General features: G+C 39.1%; 1 protein-coding gene across 1 annotated transcript in view; it reads right to left on the reverse strand.

The window, feature by feature from the left end:
* LOC122090998 (peptide chain release factor PrfB1, chloroplastic) overlaps nucleotides 1–9,615 on the reverse strand; it is a 121,236-nt gene extending 111,621 nt beyond the window's left edge. Inside the window, exons 1-2 of the mRNA XM_042660794.1 lie at nucleotides 9,404–9,615; nucleotides 8,627–8,698 (exon numbers count right to left, since the gene is read on the reverse strand). Of these exons, the coding sequence (XP_042516728.1) occupies nucleotides 8,627–8,698; nucleotides 9,404–9,587 (256 nt within the window). The 5' untranslated portion in view covers nucleotides 9,588–9,615. The remainder of the gene's footprint in view (nucleotides 1–8,626; nucleotides 8,699–9,403) is intronic.
* Nucleotides 9,616–20,743: the final 11,128 nt, after the last annotated feature.

The raw sequence follows: 20,743 nt of genomic DNA on the forward strand, positions 1-20,743 counted from the left end.
AAAAAAAAAAAAAAAAAAAAAGAATCTTTATTTCCCATTTGTCTTACTTTGTTTTCCCTATGTACCCCTCCCTCTTTCTCTTATTCTAATTTACCCCCTCTTTTATTCATTTCCAAATTCACCCCTTCCCTATACGTGACATACTCTTGGGAGTTTATAATTTATTAATTTAACTTTCCAAAATTACAATTCTGCCATCAAGTTATAAACTTCTATTTATTACAATACTGCCACCCTTTATATGCATCATAAAGTTTGATCGGTACGATCTTCTCCTCTCAAGTATGGGCAAAACTTTGCAATCTCCATACAAGTACTCATGATCTTTCTGATACTAATAACCACTTCCATGATATGTTGTCAAGCATGGTAGAATCTTCAGAAGATGGATTAAAAGTGGAAAAACAAGTGGACAATGAAAGTGATGATGAAGCTAAATTGAACGGTCCGATGAAGGTTGCATTTAAAGAATTGATTGGCAGTCCGCTATCAGTTGTGAAACCCCACGATCAGATTCCAGTTAGAAAGACATTGTTTGCTAACGACCATCAAGAGATTGTGACAGCTGATCATTAGATGCGTTGGATAGTCACCCTATCAAAGTCGATTTTTGTGGATCTCGATCGAGTGTTGCTTATTCTCTCCTTTTACAAAACTTTTGGACGAGTTTTTCTCAGCATCAGGGGAGTTAATGCAAGTGCACTTGAATGGTGAGACCAGCATGACCAGCTTTGGAAGCTAAAAGCCAAGAAGAATTGGTCTAACCCTGGGTTTTGGTCCAACAAGGGTTAGAAGTACTTAACTAGTTTATTTCATCTTATATCTTTTATTTTCTTAACTTATTTTGAGTTGGGTACGTAGGAGTAGATTCAGTTTAGGATTTATTTCCTTTTGAAGTTGTTTCCTTTTATAGCTTGTTTCCTTTTACAGCCTAAGTAGGAGTCTAAGTTTTTGTTCTTTAAGTAACCTACATGTAATCCAACAATAGACACAGTGAATGAATAGAGAAATCAAGTTGGTTTTGTTCCTGTGAGAGTGTGAGATTCTTCCCTCCCCTCCCCCCCCCCAACTCTAGTTTCTTCCCTAGGTTCCCCTTCTTCTCTAACTGACCCTCCATCAATCGGTGTGGGAGTTTGAGTCATACAACGGCAATTGTGATCATAGTTGTCAAGGCGTCACCTAGGCGTCCAGGCCGTTTGCCTGGGGCCTAGGCGACAGCCGCCTTGTTGTAATGCATGTCACCTTGTGTTTCGGCACTTATTTATGCCAAATATCATTCAAGTAAATGTTTTTAATATTTGTTATTTCATTTACTTAAGATATTATTCATAAATAAGCAAATACCCCCTATTTGAATCCAATAAAAATAGTTTAAAAATCAAATTCCAAAAGGATAAAAATTCAACCCCCCAGTCCAAGAACAAAAACTGGATTTTGGTTATAGGGACGATTTTCAACTTTTAAATACTAGGGTTTTTCTCAATTATGAAAATTTTATAAATTCTATCATGTTAAAACATTGCTAAAAACCAAAAGTCCGGTAAAAAAATATTTTGTTTTGATATTCATAAAATTATTTTCATTCAGGTGATTTTAACAGTATTCGTGCACTTAAAAATAAGTTTGACTGAAGCATAACTTTGTCATTGCAACTCAGATTTAAGTAATCTTAGACTTGTTAGAAAGCTGGTTTTATATTATAACTAATACAAAAAGTCTCATGTAAAAATAAAATCATTTGACCAGTCAAACTTATTATAGAATAAGAGCATTTCTCTAAACGTTGATTTTTTATAACTTAATATGACTTAATGTTAATTTTTTATGATTTGATGTGGCTAAATGTTGATTTTTAATGACTTGATGTAGCTTAATCTTGATTTTTTATGATACAAGGTATATATAACTTACTAAATAATGTTAGAAAATAGGAAAAATAAAAAATAACACTTGTTCGACTAGTTCGCCTTAAGGCGGGCGCCTTCTCGCCTAAGCGCTTAGACAACCCTCTACCGCCTTGGTTCGCCTTGGCTCCGTGACAACTATGATTGTGATTCAAGAGAGCACTACTGCTGGTTGGTCCAATCACCTTAGTCTTTTTGTTTATATTTAGATATGCATCATCATTTACCATCACCTAACAATACTGTATAATGCTCTTATGCAGCTGAATGGTGGGTGCAATATGAAAGAGACTCACCCAACCTAACGAAGGTAAGTGTTTTCCCAGACATGTTCCGCCATTGGGTGCGAGCGCAATTGGAGTACATTCAACCTCATACACTACAAGTGGCATAACCAATTAGGTGCTAAGTGGCTTGAGGACTTGGTGTATGTGCATTATAATATGACATTGAGAGAGGAGCACATACGCCTTGGTATGGAGAATGATAATACCTCAATCGAGTTGGCCAAAATCTTCCAGGTGAAGAAGATAAGGAGGATCCCTTTTACGAGTGGATCAGGGATCAAGGTGAGTCAGTGTTAGATGAGGTTGTGGGTCGTCCCAACTAGAGATTGCTTCACAGATGGGTGCTGACATCAAGGAGTATGCAAAGTTCACTCACATAGCCCTTGACCAGTTGAGCCCCACCCTAGTAGTGGAGATGATAAAGAAGAGTGGTGATCGCGTTCTTAGTTAGCCACTCAGACACCTCCCTCAACTCAGGACCATAATGGTGGTGAGGATGATGATGAAGACAATGGTGATGGATATGATGATGGTGATAGATTAGCAGCCTTACACGAGCAGGACCAGATGCATCAGGATCTGGAGCCAACACCAAAGCTTGTTAGATTCATAGGGGAGACTCAGTTTGATCATGCCACGCATAATGAAAATCACGGTGTACGTACTTCGAGAGCTACACTCGAGGTCCATACCGAATGTTCAGACTTGAGGAGCCAGTGGGATTAATGTAAGGTTGGATCACTAAGGTGAACAACCCCAGTTGTTTTCTAACTCCAACCCGAAGACCAGATCTGATTTGCAGACCAAGGATCCAAACAAAACCCATGGAATCTAAAATAGGGCTGAAATCAAGAGAAATTGGCATGTCGCAAAACCACGTCCAGATGAACTCCAAATCAGGATTGATTGTTGCTGGAATTGACCCTTAGCAACCCCCAAAGGATGGCTGGAAGTGGACCAACTGAGAAGGAAGACAGCTAACAGCAGGTCTGCCCAGGTGTTGGTCTCAAACTGGTTGAAGGAGAAAAGCTGCAGCTTCCACAGGGGGCCTCCCGTGGTCCTCCTAGAACAAGGATCAAACCCCTAAAAGGGCTTTTGATTCTGGCCTGTGGTTGGGAAGTTCCAGATCAGGTCGATCAGGCTTGTAAGAGCCTGACAATGAAATTCGATCCTCCTCCTGGGCTAATCTTAAGGCCGCACTGATGGTTGATATTCTGGGCTTCAGCACTCAATCAATCACTCACAACAAACAAATAAAAGGAAAAATAAAGAAAATTGAAGAATAGATGGAGGGTTGAGAAGGGAGGAAAATAATGATGGAATGGGTATCTCACCCCTCAGGTTTTGGATATCACACCCCTCAATGGGTTAGGCATCTCACCTCTCAATGGTAGATGTTAAGCCAAGAGTTTTCACTCAATAATTTCGTTAATCAAAGTCTAACTATTACAATGGATGGTGCCTCCTTTTATAAGCTTACAAAGTTGAAATCTAAAATAGGAAACTAAAAGTTGTAAATAAACTTCCTAACTTGAACTCAAACTTGCTAACCAAGTAGGAGTAACTTAGTAACTAACAACTTAAATTAAAAAGGAAGCTAACTTGACTAACCAAAAGGAAACTAAATTGAATAAAATAGAAACTAATCCTAGGCTACCTGGCCAATTCGATGGAGCTGTTAAAGCCTTCTCTTGGAGCTGAATATGGGAGAGTTGTAAAGATCTTCTAGGAGATTCTTTTGAGGACAAAACTTGCTGAGAAAAGATGCCATCAATGGAGGAGGTTTCCTGCTGTACTCAAGTTCCAAGAATGGAAACTAAATCTGTAAATTAAGATGCTGGACAGCTGGTTCGATGGTGCTAACAGGGAACTTCTAAATGCTGAAAGGGACAGGTTCGATGGCCCTTGAGGGATGGATCTTGGCTGCAAAGTTGCCCCAAGGCTGGCCCAGAATGGGCTGGTTCTTTGGGTGACTCAACCCATCTACATCAGGGATGGGCATGGATATATCAAACTTGCCTAGCACAATTGAAGCAATGAGTCTAGCAGAGAGTAAAATATCTGGGAAATGGCATGCACCAAACTTCATAGATGAGAGCCTCAGTCCAGCACATCATTGTGAGAGTGGCTTCGAGAAAGTCAGATCAGTATCACACGATGGGTATGGACCGTATGGTGGATATGAAGGTGGACCATCCTTCGAGAGAACCAGTTCATTTGGACATGGTGGTGGCCATGGTGGATCATCTGCTTCATTTGGATATGGGGGTGATTCAGGTGCCGACAGCATCTTCAAGTAACCGGCCCAACTATATATGCCAGCTCCACCTTCTTACAGTCTCAGTAAGCCATTCCCTAGGGTGGGATATCTTCAACATGTTGATGATGGGGCTTATATTTGGGCAATAATGAACTATCAAAACAATCGGTCCCAAAACATGTTATAGGATACCTATGTGTTGCATTCCTAGGAGCAGCTACGACATCTCAATAGTATGCACCTCGTGGATTTGATCCACTGAGAATCTCCACATACAATTGAGTGGTGATTGGTGAGTGTTATGTCATCACTCGCGTATGTCTGTTTTTCAATTCTAATGTATGTTTTGATTGTTTTAATAGCTTATTTACATTTCAAGTGTCTAAGTTATATGTATACTTAGTGTTTATAACAAATTTTCAAGGCTAGTGTACAGCATCATTTAGCATACACTAGCAAAACTTGGGTTAACACCAAAAGTACCATTTTGGGTGTTCTTTTCATGAAAATAATTCATGGATTGGATTTAAAAGGTCAAAAATTGGCAGCACACAAAAAATATGGGCCATAAAACACTTTCTAGGCCTCGAAACCAAGGTTTCAAGTTGGCCTTAAAAGAGTACCATGTTTCGACCCTGGTTTTGCAAGTTTCGACCTATCTATAAATTTCGGGTTTAGTCGAAACTGGCCTCAAGATCAAGATGTTGATCCTTGCTTTTGAGGCCATTAATATTCTAAAGGTCATTTATTATAGCAAAATCTACAAACAGAGAAATACGAAATTGCAAATAAACCATTGGGAATTAAAGATTAAATTTTCTTTTCTTTTTCCTCTATCGTGGCAACTAAGGCTGAGTTGAATATAGCTGATTGGAGGGAAAGGATACATGAAGCCGATCCCATTTAGTTAGGATAAGGCTGAGTTATTGTTGTTGTTGTTGTTGTTGTTGTTGTTTTTGTTGTTTGTCGGGAGAGTTAACTAAGTTATTAGATCTATCTTGACACTCCCTGCGTCTCTCCTAATGTAGAACTAGAATCACAAGTGATCATACTCCCAGGCAGGATCTGAAATTCTGGCTGAATAGAAAAGATGTCCTCCAATAGGCTTGGTTCTAGCACTCAAACACTCTCTCACAACAAACAAATAAAAGGAAAATAAGAAAACAAAAAGAGAATTCGATGGAGGGTTGAGAAGGGGGAAGAAGAAGGTTAGGTTTTGGGCATCTCACCCCTCAAGTTTAGGCATCTCACCCAACCGCATCCCACAACACAATAACATAAGCCATCTTTTTTTGTTTAACTCAAATCTGTCCTCTCATTATAATTAATGGGCTTTAAATAGCCTTAAATTGCTCGGACACAAAGAAATAACAAAAAAGGAAACTAATGGACTGAAATAAGACTTTCTAATTTGTGTCTAACTTGATAATCAAGCTTGACAAAATTAGAAACCAACAATTAAACATAAAAGGAAACAAATATAATTACAAATAAGAAACTAATCGCTTAACAAAAAAGGAAACTAACTTGGACCCAAAAATAGAAACTAAATATTATGCTAGCTGCACCAAATCAATGGCTGATGGAGATCTTCTCTTGCAACTTAATAAGGGACAGTTGTATAGATTCTAGAAGATCCTTTTGAAGACCAAAACTTGCTCGGAAAATACTGTTCATACGTTACTATTCACATAAACAATAACACCTATTATGGAAATTGTTGGACAGGTTGGATTGATGGCTGCTTGGGCTCTTCTAGAAGACCACTTAGGGAAGTAAAATATACACTATTCAAGGGGCTGCTATGCTGGTTCAATGGCTGTAGGAGTGGACCAATATAGGTGCAAAATTGGGGCCAACAAAAGCTGGATTGACGGGACGAAACCAGGTCCAGACTTGGCACAGAGCTGAATCATGGTTTGGTCATTGGAGTCCTCCTTTTGACAGCCCTATCTACATCAACTTCTCTCTCTTAGAAAAAATTCGTCCTCGAATTTTGTAGAGGGTAAGGAGGATTCCCATGTGGTGCACATTCATCATCAAACCATAGAAAAATTCAGGTAGCTCCTTAAGGATACAAATGTAGTCATATAAGCACGGCTGATGTTTGTCAAGGTACTTCAAGGGAATGACGAACTCCACGAGTGCAGTGTCGAAGTCTTCAACCACTGTATTCTTGACCTCCACAATTTCAATCTCAAGCTCATTAGGATCTTCCTCTTGGCTATTCACAGTCATCACAGATGTTGGAGCACTAATCTCTTCAAGCTCGATCTCAGAGTCCACCATAGGTACTATGTTGCTTTCAATTTCTTCCACATTAATCTCTCTAATAGAAACATCAATGACTACTATCTCGACAATAGCAATCTTGTGACTTGCGGGTGGATTTTGGAAATCTGGTGGAGGAAAGTACATTCTCCGTTCATGTTTTGATAGGTACATGCCCGCTAACTTGTATTGCATCTCTTCTCACATTCTAGGCTCACGTGCTTGAGCTTAAAGTTGCCTTTCACGGACTCTCCATCGTATTCAAACACAATCACTCATTTGGGAGCAAACATATCGAAGTCGTTGCATCTCTGTCAAGTTGTAGTTGTCAAAGTACATATCCAATTCATCTATCCATTCAAGGAAAATGTATGAAGAAAGTTGCTCAAGAAAATCATGTGGCTCCATCCTCAGTTAGGATATGTTTGCGTCTCTGTCAAGTTGTAGTTGTCAAAATACAAATCCAATTCATCTATCCATTCAAGAAAAATGTATGAAGAAAGCTGCTCACGAACATCACGTGGCTCCATCCTCAGTTATGTTAGCTCTGATACCAAATAATGTAGAATTAGAATCACAAGTGATCCTAATCCCAAGCAGGATCTGAAATTCTGGATGAGTAGAGAAGATGTCCTCCAATAGGCTTGGTTCTAGTTCTGAAACACTCTCTTACAACAAACAAATAAAAGGAAAATAAGAAAACAAAAAGAGAATTCGATGGAGGGTTGAGAAGGGGGAAGAAGGTTAGGTTTTGGGCATCTCACCCCTCAAGTTTAGGCATCTCACCTAAGGCATCTCACCCAACCACATCCCACAACACAATAGCATAAGCCATCGTTTTTTGTTTAATTCAAATTTGTCCTCATTATAATTAATGGGCTTTAAATAGCCTTACATTGCTTGAACACAAAGAAATAACAAAAAAGGAAACTAATGGACTGAAATAAGACTTTCTAATATGTGTCTAACTTGCTAATCAAGCTTGACAAAATTAGAAACCAACAATTAAACATCAAAAGAAAACTAATCTAATTACAAATAGGAAACTAATTGCTTAACCAAAAATAAAACTAACTTGGACACAAAAATAGAAACTAAATATTATGCTAGCTGCACCAAATCAATGGCTGATGGAGATCTTCTCTTGCAACTAAATAAGGGACAGTTGTATAGATTATAGAAGATCCTTTTGAAGACCAAAACTTGCTTCACGTGAACAGTAAAACCTGTTATGGAAATTTCTGGACAGGTTGGATTGACGGCAGCTTGGGCTCTTCTAGAAGACCACTTAGGGAAATAAAATATGCACTATTCAAGGGGCTGCTATGCTGGTTCAATGGCTGTAGGAGTGGACCAGCATAGGTGCAAAATTGGGGCCAACAATAGCTGGGTCGACGGGACGAAACCAGGTCCAGACTTGGGACAGAGCTAAATCATGGTTCGGTGAGTTGGAGTCCTCCTTTTGACAGCCCTATCTACATCACCTCCCCAAAAGGAAAATGAGACCATCCACCAAAAGGCGTTTCAATGAATCTTTTGCAAAGCAACTCTAATCTCTAAGCATTCCCAATGTCCCTCTGAAAGTTGTTACCATAGAAATATATTATATCTTCATACAGTTGTATCAGTCTATCAGACATGTCCATTTCTCCTAATCATGATCTTCTTTCATATTCATATTGAAAACAGAGTGAATGCAGACATCTGGATTTAGTCCATCTAATAGGAGAAATTATTTAGTACTATGCCACCTCTACTGATCTGATTTTTACCAAAAACACGAATCTTTACATTCTACCATATTAATTATGATAATGATGTAGAAGTAGTCTGCTTCGCTATCAAACATAACCAAAAAAAAGTGTCTCCAACAACTGCCTCCAAAATTCAGACACTTGGCATACCTTGTATTGCCCATTCAGCTGTTTCAGGACTGACTTGAGCACTCGACTGGCTTTCAGGAGTTGCAAATTGTACTGAATAAGAAAATAGGTATATACATTAGAAACAGAAATTCATCAAATCTCTTCTTAAAAGGGGTTTTCTAGAGAAGATTGAAAAGGGGTCAATAAATTAGGTAAAGGTTCTCAATTTCTACCTAAATGTGGGCCAATCGACAAAATTAGATAAAAACAGAAAGAGGTGGAAGTCTGAAGAAAGAATACTTTACAGTGATAAATAGTTCAGAGTACAAAACAAATTAGGATCAAATAGACCCATCAAAGTTCTAGATAAACTAGGCGAACCCATGAAGCTCTTTCAGAAATAAAATACTCATACATGGTTTCAGGAATTGCAATTTGTATTTGACAAGAAAATCGGTAAATACATCAGAAATAACATGTCATAAAATCCCTCCTTAAAAGGGTTTTCTCAAGAGAAAATTGAACAAGTGGGTTCAGTAAATGATTCTAAAGGTTCTCAAACCCAAATGCGGACCAATTAATGAAATATTATAAAAATAATCGAAGTGGAAGCCTCAAGTAACAATTATTTGCAGCGATAAAGAGTGCAGAAAATAGAACAGGATAATATAAACTCATTCAAATTCTTTCTAAACTCAGCAACCACACCAAGCTCTTTAGAAGTACAACGCAATGCTAGTCCAAAGAGGAAAGGGAAAATCTGAATACATCAATAACTGGAAAAAATTGCGGACGAAAAGTGGAAGTTATACTCACTAAGAGTAGAAAACTGAGATGCAGTTGAAAGATTTCTAAAGGAGAAGAAGCTCGAGTGCAACAAAAGAGGAAGAGAGTAAGTGATTCTTGTGTGATTGAGAGAAGTTCTACTTGGTCCGTCAGTGAGGGTTAAACGGAAGGGCCGCAGGCCAAGAGACAACGCAGGGAGACGCAGGCAATCCATGCCGTGGAGAGAGCAAGTGGAGCGAAAAATATACATATAAACCGATAAGGCTAGTCGAGTCACAAACTCACAATGGACCCGTTTGTTTGTCGCGATTTTGATGGGATGGCAAAGTCGTCAAACCTTTCGTGAAACATTATGGTAATGTGTTTTTTTTTTGGAGAATTACATGATTACCCACTTTTGGGTTTTCCTTTACAAAATTACCCACAAAAAGTTTTGGTGAACAAAAATACTCAAAATTAGGTTTGGGTTTACAAAACTACCCAAAACAGTGATTCTCCTTCGTCTGCCTATTTGTTTTGTCATTTTTACCCCTGGCCGAGGTTGTAGCACGGCCTGATGGAGGCCGAGGTGGCAGCCCGACCTGATGGAAGCCGAGGTGATAGCGCGGCCTGATGGAGGCCGAGGTGAAGCACGGCCTAATGGAGTCCTAGGTTCAGCACGGTTTTACGAAGGCAGAGGTGGAGCGCGGCCTGATGGAGGCCGAGGTGGAAGAACGGCCCGATTTAGACCGAGGTTGAGCACGGCCTATGAGGCCTAGGTTCAGCTCGGCTTTAAGAGGCAGAGGTGGAGCGCGGGCTACCACCTCGGCCTCCATCAGGCCGCGCTCCACCTCTTTCTTCGTAAAACCGTGCTGAACCTAGGACTCCATCAGGCCGTGCCTCACCTCGGCCTCCGTCAGGCCGCGCTATCACCTCGGCTTCCATCGGGTCGGGCTACCACCTCGGCCTCCATCAAGCCGTGCTACATCCTCGGCCAGGGGTAAAAATGACAAAACAAATAGGCAGAGGAAGGAGAATCACTGTTTTGGGTAGTTTTGTAAACCCAAACCTAATTTTGGATATTTTTGTTGACCAAAACTTTTTGTGGGTAATTTTGTAAAGGGAAACCCAAAAGTGGGTAATCATGTAATTTTCCCTTTTTTTTTTTTTGGTAACTTGTATTCGTTTGAATGCATGCTTGGAAAATAGTACTCCAACACGGCGGGTTGGGCCGGGCTTCTTTAAATCCTAGCCTAACCCTATGTCCCATTAATTGGGCCCAAGCCTGCCCTAAACCTTGACTCAAGACCTAAGAACTTCAACCCAAGCCAAACCTTGGCCAGCACTGATTGGATAGGGATGGGACAAGCCGGGATGTTCTTGATTGGTCTTGATCTTGCTTTGCCATTTAGAGCCATGTATACCCCGACCCTGATTTACCATCAAGGGTCAAGTATATCCTTGGAATTGAAAAGTAAAATAAAAGTTAAATCTAAAAAACATCATTATATAAGAAATTTAAGTAGTTTATATAATTATGGTGGATAATGATTACCAAACTTAAAAAATTGGTCATTGCACACTCTATAAATCAGGGTAAAATATTAGGGTTGAGCAAGGCCAAAAGTCAGGGTAAAAATCAAGGTCGAGCTCAGGGGCCAGGGCGGGCCATAGAGATCAACCCTTGCCCGCCCTGACCCTGACCCTGACCTGGGGCCATGCTGGCCCTCAGGACTAGAAGTTTCAGGCCTAACCCTATGTGTGCTCAAGGCGGGCCAACCTTGCACCCCTAGTGGAAAACATAGGAGACAACTTCAAAATGTTAAGGTTGCCTGTTGATGCATTGTTTTCTCCACCCATCTCTCTTGAAGCCCCCACCGATTTGGTGGGAGTCTTGCAAAAACTTGAGGGCAAGAACGACAATAATATGTTACATGTATGAAGGAGGCATATGTTAGATGATGTGGCGGTTGGTGTAGCATGTTAGTTATTTTCTCATTAGTTATTGTGTGATTATTTTTAGTTAAGGAGGAGTTCAATATTACATGGGAAGTGTTGTGCGTGGGTAGGAGTTATTATTTAAAGTTGTAACTACTTGTACTACCTATTTAATTGCGGATAATCTTGAATGAAGGTAGACTTTGAAATCCAATTAAACTCTTTGAGTTAAAGGTAGGCTTCCTCTATAAGCCAAACCCCAAACTTGGCCAGTAAAGCTAACCCTTTTTCCTATTTCATCTCTAATCTCTCTTCCACCATATTTTCTCTCCAATTTCTTCTACTTTATTTTATTTTCTTTAAATTTCCTCCAATATTTTCTCTCTCCTCCACACAACAGTGGTATCAGAGCCAATGCATCGCCCACCTGTGCAGCAGAAGATTCATGATTTTGAAATGAAGAATTTGGTCTTTTTAGATCAAATCCTAAAAATAAAATTTAACATTGTATGGGAAATTCGACTCCATAATTACAGTGGTGCACCCATAGCAGCCAACAAGGAAGGAGGAAGAGAAGAAGAAAAAAGAAAAAGAAAAAGAAAAGGAAATAAAAAGAAGAACATGAAGAAGAAAACGAGGAAGATGAAAAAGAAGAAGCCAAAGAAGACAAAAAAGGATGAGGAGAAGAAGAGGGAAGTATCATTCACCACTTTCTTCAATGAGATACATGTCTCTACAACTAGATTCATATGCCATGAGATGACCATTATTAATGGGATTTTCTCTATAAAGGTTTGGGATTCTTGTGGACTCTTATTTTGTCCTAATTTGATTGCCCTTGAGGACAAGGACAATTCCATGGGGGGATAGAATGTTACATGTATGAAGGAGGCGTATGTTAGATGATGTGGCAGTCATGAACACTATTCCAAATCATAATGGAGCTTCCCAACCCTACAGTAATGGCATCGGAGGAGAAGGTTTTCTAGAAGAGCAAGAGCAAGACGGGTTCTTCTCAAGGTCTTAAGTATCTTAACTTATCCGTCGATACTAATAATAATGTATAGTATCATTAAGGTACAGATACAATGCCTAAAAAAAGTATCATTTGTATTGGATCAATATGTGACACGATATGAAGGTGTGATGGTCACAGCAAGGAGTTTATATAATACCATAAACACTACTACAAGTCGTAATGGAGCTTTCCAACTATGCAATAATGGCATCGGAGGAGAAAATTTTCTGGAAGAACAAGAGGGGTTCTTCCCAAGGTTTTAAGTATCTTAACGTGTCCTTCGATATTAATCAATACGTATCGTATTGTATCTTTAATATAACGATACAATACCTAAAAAAAGTATCGATTGTATCTGTCCATATGTAACCCAATATGGTTTTGTTGAATCCAAAAGAACCTATTATTTTAACTATATTTTTTAGATTTGAAAATCATTACTGATGTGTTTGAGTGTTCTAACAAGTGTGTTAATGACATTTAAAAAAGATAATACCCAAAGCAATGAGATCCTATTCAGCTAAAGCAAGCATGTTGAGTTGGCGAAGAATTGCTGCAGATGGTCGTCCGTGACAAGTTATGGTCATTTATGTTCATAAAAGACAATGACTTTCAAGCCGAATCAAGTTGAAGATGAAGTATTTCATAAAGATAATGATTATTTGAGCTTAAATGTATCTTTTTATTGTAATCTTGATATTGGGATCTCTACAATATCAGAAAGCCCATAAAGAAAGTGAGACCTAATTGAAAAACTAAGAAACTAGGAGATTTGACATAGAGAACTATGAAAGACATCATTGTTCACGATCTTTCTTGAGAAGTTGCGGTTGTTCAAGCTTGAATGCCTATTTTAAGCAAGACCGAACAGACTCAAAGGATAGTTGTCTGTGGGATCTTCTGTCAAACCAAGTGGTTTCTAAGTCCTTTGTTTCACGGTCTTCCGTGGAGGTGAGCAGTCTTTTGTGATAAAAGCATTCAATAATCCAAGGTTGAAGAGCTTGAATCATTTAATGCATTACTTGGATTGTAATAACCTATGGAGACTCTAGTCATCTTATATGGTATTTGAAAAGTCTAACGACTAGTTTATCGTGGAAATTAGGAAAGCCTTGGTGATGGTGAAGTATTAAACATTTTTCATTAAAGTTTGGGCATAAATTCAAATATCCTCTTGATTATCCAAGATTAACTGTAATGGCTAGTGCCTATAGAAAGGTTTGGGTCATTCAATCAAGGTATTGGTTGCTATACTAGACAGTATCTTCCTACAAGATGAAGAACTTCATGAAGATATAATATTGAGAGGGAGCAAAAGGAACATCTTGTGAAGATTACGGATGAGCTTAAATGGATGTAGTTTTAGACTTGAAGAAGAAAATCATTTGCTACAAAGTAGAGTGAGCTAAGCGTAGCTCATTGTTTTATGTGGAGTACAGAAGGAAATTCTTGTATAGTGTGCCCAGGTGCTCAATCCGATGAACTATGATTGAATTGAAGGAAATCCTTAGCCAGGAGTGGTCTGGGTGCCAACCCGATGGATTGTGGTTGGTTTGTCAATTTGATGGACTAAGATTGGTAGTTGTAGCCATTTCGAAAGGGATTCGATAATGGAGATGAATACCTTAGTCCATGTGAACTTGGATAGTGGATGTAGGATAGAAGATCTGAACCACTCTAAAATTGATTGTCTTTCAATGTTTCTCATCCCCTTTCTTGCACAAATTCTTTATTTTCCTTCAAAATCATCTACTTACTTTACTTCCTTGCATTTGCATTGTAACACCCTAATTTTACTTGTCTACCTTACTTGTGGACAGGCAAAAATACCAGACCAAGAAGGCCATGTTGGCATGGTTGACTGCAGTGGAATCCCAAGAAGGGAGAAATGACCCCTACATGCACTTGTTTAGCATGCCAATAGTACTGGATAAATCAATAAGAAGAATGGGAAAACAGGTAATTCTAACTTAAAAAGGGGTTAAAGTATGGAGGGGATGTTACAGATCATAGGGGGCTAATTTTGGCATAATCGGTGGCAGAGAACCGGCCAACCGATTTGCCTGGCAGAAACATAATTTAAAATTTTGTGTAACTGATGTGGACCCCACACTTCTCCCTACTATGCACCAATTCTTCACTACAGTTTTTTAATGATGTTGTAGTGGAGAAATTAGAATTAACACATAAGGGTTTATTAAATTAGAATTAACTTAAAGGGTTTATTTTATATATATATATATATATATATAATAAGGTTTTAACACTAAGGCCCTGTTCGGTGGAGGAGGATATAAAAGAGGGTGGGGGTATCAATGAACACCCATTTGAGCTGCTACCTATTGTAAACAACAAGAAGAAGAAGAGGGAAAGAAGCAGGAGAAGAAGAGAAAAGAAGGAAAGAAAAGAGGAGAGAGAACTAAGGGAGGAATTGACTTACCTAAGGCACACCTTGGATCGGCTGTACCCTCAGGTAAGTATTGCCCTTTACTTAAACTGGAAATAGTGTTAGCATGGTAGAAATGTAGGGATAGTTGCTACTAAAGGTCCCAATTGACTCAAGGTTTCATCAGTTATGTTTGAAGGGTAGACACTGAGTTAATAAAACTTAGGGTTAATGAGTTGAGATTGAAACCCTGCTCATCTGGGCTACATATAGTGTGTATATGCTGAAAACAGAATAGGAACAAAGGTGTTCCATGAAATTTTTACAAAAATCTCTTGAAAAAATCTGTTGTGAGCCAAGTTGGGTTGAATTTCCACTTAACATAACTGTAAGAAGGTATAATTGACCCAAAAAGGGGCTAGGATAATAATACCTGACCTAAACATACCCCACAGTGGCCCATAGAGTCTAGAGGAAGATACAAAATCAAATTCTGCAGAAATTTAGGGACCAGTGAGACACGATCGGCCAGCCGATTGTCACCACTGTTTCCCACCGGTTGAGAGTTCAGAAGCCAGTAAGGCTACTGTACTGACCTGCCACCTGCTGAGCATATTTAGGACTTGCAATATAGGTATAATTGAGACTATATGACTTATAATTGATAGATCTAAATGCTTGTAAGCCTGACTTTCTAAAGGTTACAATTGTGAATGGGATCCCACCTAGACTAAAACCTGTTAAGTAAGGTTGGGAATAGGGATACCCCACTCAATCTAAATTGGTAATAAGGTTTTAATTATATAATGGATAATTTAAATATGTTTTGGAATAGGAAATCTGACTTGCAATGTGGAAACCTACCCAACTCAGAAGGGAAAATTTTCTAACCTTGAATACCAAGGTGAGTGTGTGCTTTGATTTTGTTTATGAAGTTTTTTTAGTTTAACCTTGCCTACAATTCATGCATTTGAAGTGTGCATATACGTATTATCTGTGTTGATGTTGGTTGTGGACAGAGAAGGTCGGAACAAGTAAGGCAGGTAAGTGGGGACACTGATGAGTACCCAATATGCTTTGCATTATTGTGTGATATGGATGGTGAATGTGCAACATATAGACATTGTGGGTTAGGACATCACCACCCGAGTGCTACAACCCCTTGTCAGTGGTTGCATAATTAGCAGTACACTTCCATGGTATGATGTGTTGTACCTGAGACAGATGACAGCAGGATACGATGTACTGTATGCTTGACTACCCAGGGTTACTAACCTCGGGCTTCGCTGGGGACCAAGGCTCTGATCGGGACTGGCTAACTCCTACCTGCAACTAGCTTGTATTTCTGAGGCCCAACGTACTGGGTAGGGAATACCACCTACGTTGCGTAGCACTATACCCTTGATTATCAGACTTAATAATGGATTAGAAAATAGTGTATATTAAATGAATTCATGAGCATCATTTAATTGCTTGGCGCATGCATTGCATCATTTGTATTGTGTGTGTGCTTGCTTACCTCATACCCTCACTGGGCATGATGTGCTCACCCCTCCTATTTACCTTGTAGATGATGAGGCCAGTATTTTGTCGACTCCCTGCTCTTCTCATGAGATAATGGCCCTAGATCACTTGGCCTATTTTTCAGAGGATAAGGCCGACTATGGACCCGACTGTGACTGTGACAGCTGTGCCTATGAAGGCCAGTACTACTGAGGAGTAGAGAATTATCCTAACATTGTCTTTTGTGCATATACTTCCGTTGAGAGCACTCTGATGTCTATAATTTTATATAGTTATGAGAAGTTATACTTTTGTGTAAATATTCTTTTGAGAAAAATGTGCATATATGTGTTCTTTCATTTGGATAATTGTAATATAAAGTATCACTTAGAGACACTGGAAGTGATTATGTAATATATTTTTTTGCATATAAACTGTTTATATCATTAAGAATTCTAATTTGTAGCTGTGTTATAGTGTTATGAGCTACCCTGAGTTTAGATCTTGGGGAATTGGGCTGACTAGATACGGTAAGGTGTCTGGTGCCGCATACCTAGGCTTAAGTAGAGGCAGGGTGTGACAAGGGTGGTATTTAAGCAAGACTCACGGAATAAAGTCTCATAACCCACAAGACTTTAGGATATCCAATGTCAATCTGACTAATTACATAAAAGCCTCAAGATAAAAATAGTTTTGGGTGCTGATATTGCTTATATGTAACTGATAGAAAGAGTGTATATGTAGGTTATGAATGGTATATTCTTAGCGAAATCCAAGACATTGATTTATATAAGGTGTGCTGCATGACTCATCCTTACAACGCTGAAAAAGGGGTCAAGTCACAATGGCTACCCCTTATGTGCCAGTGGGAGATGAGTTTGAAAGTTCCACAGCATCTAGGACACACACCCCTGCCCATGCATCTATCCATGTCCTTGCAGTAGCAACATCCATGCCACCACTTGCACCACCAGTACTTACAGCACAGAATGTGGCAGCAATAGTGACCAACATGGTACAATGAATACAGGAGGGGCTGCAACAAACAATACAATAGAATATATAACAGCAAAATAGGGTTATGATCGAGAAGTTGGCCACAACTATACATACTAGGGGATCACTAGTTAATCATGTATCTATGGCACCACCACCTCCATCTCCCATAGTCCCCGCTCCTCAGTCTGTCTCTTATCACACCTTGCCTCCAATAGGCAAAGGCATGCGGCACTAGACACCTTACCGTATCCAGTCAGCTTGTTTCTCCCAGGATCCGGACTCAGAAGAGTCTATAACTCCACAAACTACAATTAGAGATTATAATTAATGTAAGATTCATCAGCATAGTAAGATTCATAATCATCCCTAGTCCATTACTAAATCTCAATAATATGGGTATAGTGCTACACAATGTAGGTGGTATTCCCTACCTGTACGTTGGGCCTTAGGAATATAAGCTCGTTGTAGGCAGGAGTCAGCCAATCCCGATCAGAGCCTCGGTCCCTTGGCTAACCCCTAGGTTAGTAACCCCGGGTAGTCAGGTATATAATACGTCATATGCTACTATTATCTATCTCAAGTATGGTATGTCGTGCCACATATATGTACTACTGATTAGGAAGCCACATATATTGGGATTAGTCAGTACCTATCCCCCTATTGACAAGGGGTTGTAGCACTTAGGTGGTGATATCCTAACCCACAATGTCTACATGATGCACAATCACCATCCATAGCACATAATAAAATAACTCCCTGGGCACTCAACAATGTCCCACTTACCTGTCTTACCTGCTCACCTTCACAACCCATCACATAATTACGAGTAACATAAATATGCATATAACAAATGCATGAGTTACAAGCAAGCCTATACTAGAAACATTCCATAAAACAAAGCAAGCACCTACTCACCTTGGTAATTAAATTCAATCTCTCTCTTCTGAGTTCGATAGGGTTCCACACTGCAAGTCAGATTCTCGATTCCGTGGCATATTTCAATCATTAATTATTCAGTTAAACCTTATTGTAAATTTCAAGTTTAGTGGGGTATTCTTCATTCTAACCCTACTTGGCAGGTTTAGTCTAGGTGGAAATCCAATTTCCACTTGTTGTTCTTGAAGACTAGGGTCTATGAATATTGAAATCATCATTTATGGGTCATACTAGCCCTTTTACATATGTATTACAGTCCCATGTATGCTTGGGAGGTTGCAGGCCACAATAGTAACCTCACTGGCTTTTGAAACTCCAACCGGTGGGATACAGCAGGGACAACCGACTGGCTGGTTGTGTCCTGCCAGTTCCCCAAATTTCTGCAGAATTTGATTTTGCTTCCTTCTCTGAGCTTCTTAGACTGCTGTGGAGTGAAATCAAGTCATGTACCTTGATTTCGGCCACTGCTTTGGGTTGAATCCACTCTTTGGTAGCTTCTTTAGGTAGGAACTCAGCCCAATTCAATGTTCAGCATAAATTTTACAATGAGTAACATTAAGACTCATTTTCATTTCTATGCAATTCCAGCAATTATAATAGTGGACATCAATTATACCCAAGTATACTATAGGTATAACATCCTATTTCACCAAACTAGTCCCATCTCTAGTTCAGATTTCACTTTTCCCAATAGGATTAGTGAAACCCTAGTTCACTGGGATTTTTTTTATTACAATAGAACCTAAACCCTACTTTTTATATCATCATACATATTCTAATTTACTGAAGAATAGTACTTACCTATGGGCACAATCGATCCAAAGTCTGCCTCAGGTTACCCAGTTCCTGCCTTATCTCTTTCTCCTCTTCTCTTTCGTTCTCTTTTCTTCTTCTCCTTCTTCTTTCTCTCTTCTTCTTCTTTCTTTTTATAGTAAATAGAAGCTCAATGGGGTATTCGGTGATACCCAATTTCTTTATATTTCTTCTCCACCGAATTAGGCTTATGGCCTGTTTGCGTGGAGCTTAGATTAATTATATATATACATATATTGTTAATGTCTTTAATTAAATTTGTATATTCAAATTCCATTGAAATACTATCAGTAAGACTAGGTATATGCCTCTTCACCCAAGGGCAAAAATGGAGATTTTATGGCAAAGAGGTGGAGCCCACAAAAGCCAAAATTCTTGTTCTTCTAGGCAAACTAGTTGGCTGGGTAGCCATAGGCTCTCCCACTAGTTGTGCAAAAAAGGGTCCTCCTATGATCTATGGTCATCCTTTCCTTATTTAATGCATTCCCAGGTGAACATTACTTATTAGCCCATATTTCTTATTGATTTCTCCAACACTGTTGGTAGGCTAAACAGGTACATGTGGGGTCATTTCTTTGCTCTTGGCGTTCCATTGCAACCAACCGTGCTAACATGAGCCTTCCTTGCCTAGTACCTTTACATGTCCATAAGTAAAGTCGACAAGTAAAATTAGTTATAGTTTCCCCACTCCTTACAAAAATTTCATCCTTGAAATTTGTGAGGCGTACTTGGTAATCCAAACAACTTTGGATACTTTTCCTTCACCTCATCTTCCCTCTCCCAAGAGCTTCTTACTCTGGTTGGTTCTTCCATATGATCTTCCCATAAGGTGTGGTACGATTCCGAAGCTGATATTCCTTCCTATCAAAAATTCCTTTAGGCTACTCTTCATAGCTCAGATCTTTATCTAGGTCTAGTGGTTCCACAATAGGCAACACATATGAAGGATCTGAAATGTACTTCTTCAACATAAAAGAAGGAACACATTGTGAAATCTTTCCAATTCTAGAGGTCATGCCAGCCTATAAGCTGTCTTCCCAACCTTATCTAGAATCTCAAATGGTCCCACATATTTAGGACTCAGCTTTCCTCTTTTCCCAAATCTCTTGAAACCTTTGATTGGTGAAATTTTCAGAAATACTTTATCAACTACTGCAAACTCTAAAGGTTTCCTTCTATTATCTGCATAGCTCTTTTGTCTAGATTGAGTTGCTTTAATTCTTTCTCTGACCAAATCAATCTTTTCGCAGGTAGTTTGAATTAACTCAGGTCCCAAAATTCTTCTCTCCAACTTCATCCCAATACAACGGGGTCCTGCACTTCTTTCCATATAAAGCTTCAAATGGTGCCATACCAATAGTTATTTGATAACTATTGTTATATGCAAACTCAATCAATGACACATGCTCATCCCAACTATAACTCATATCTATAGCATAGGCTCTCAACATATCTCCAAGATTTGGATTGACCTTTCTGACTGTCCATTAGTCTAAGGATGAAATACTGTGCTGAAACTCAATTTGACCCCCATTGCTTCTGTACACTTTCCAAAAATTTAGAAATAAACCTGGAATCACGGTCAGAAACAATGCTAACAGGTACTCCATGATATCTCACTATGTTATCAATATATAACTATGCTAATTTCTCCATAGAGTAAGATATCTTCATAGGTATGAAATGTGCTACCTTTGTTAATCTATCAGCAGTCACCTAGATAGGATCGTTTCCCTTCATGGTTCTTGGTAGCCCTGTCACAAAGTCCAAAGTAATATGTTCACACTTCCATTTTGGC

The sequence above is a fragment of the Macadamia integrifolia genome, chromosome 2, assembly GCF_013358625.1.
Source record: "Macadamia integrifolia cultivar HAES 741 chromosome 2, SCU_Mint_v3, whole genome shotgun sequence".
In the NCBI taxonomy this organism is placed as follows: domain Eukaryota; kingdom Viridiplantae; phylum Streptophyta; class Magnoliopsida; order Proteales; family Proteaceae; genus Macadamia; species Macadamia integrifolia.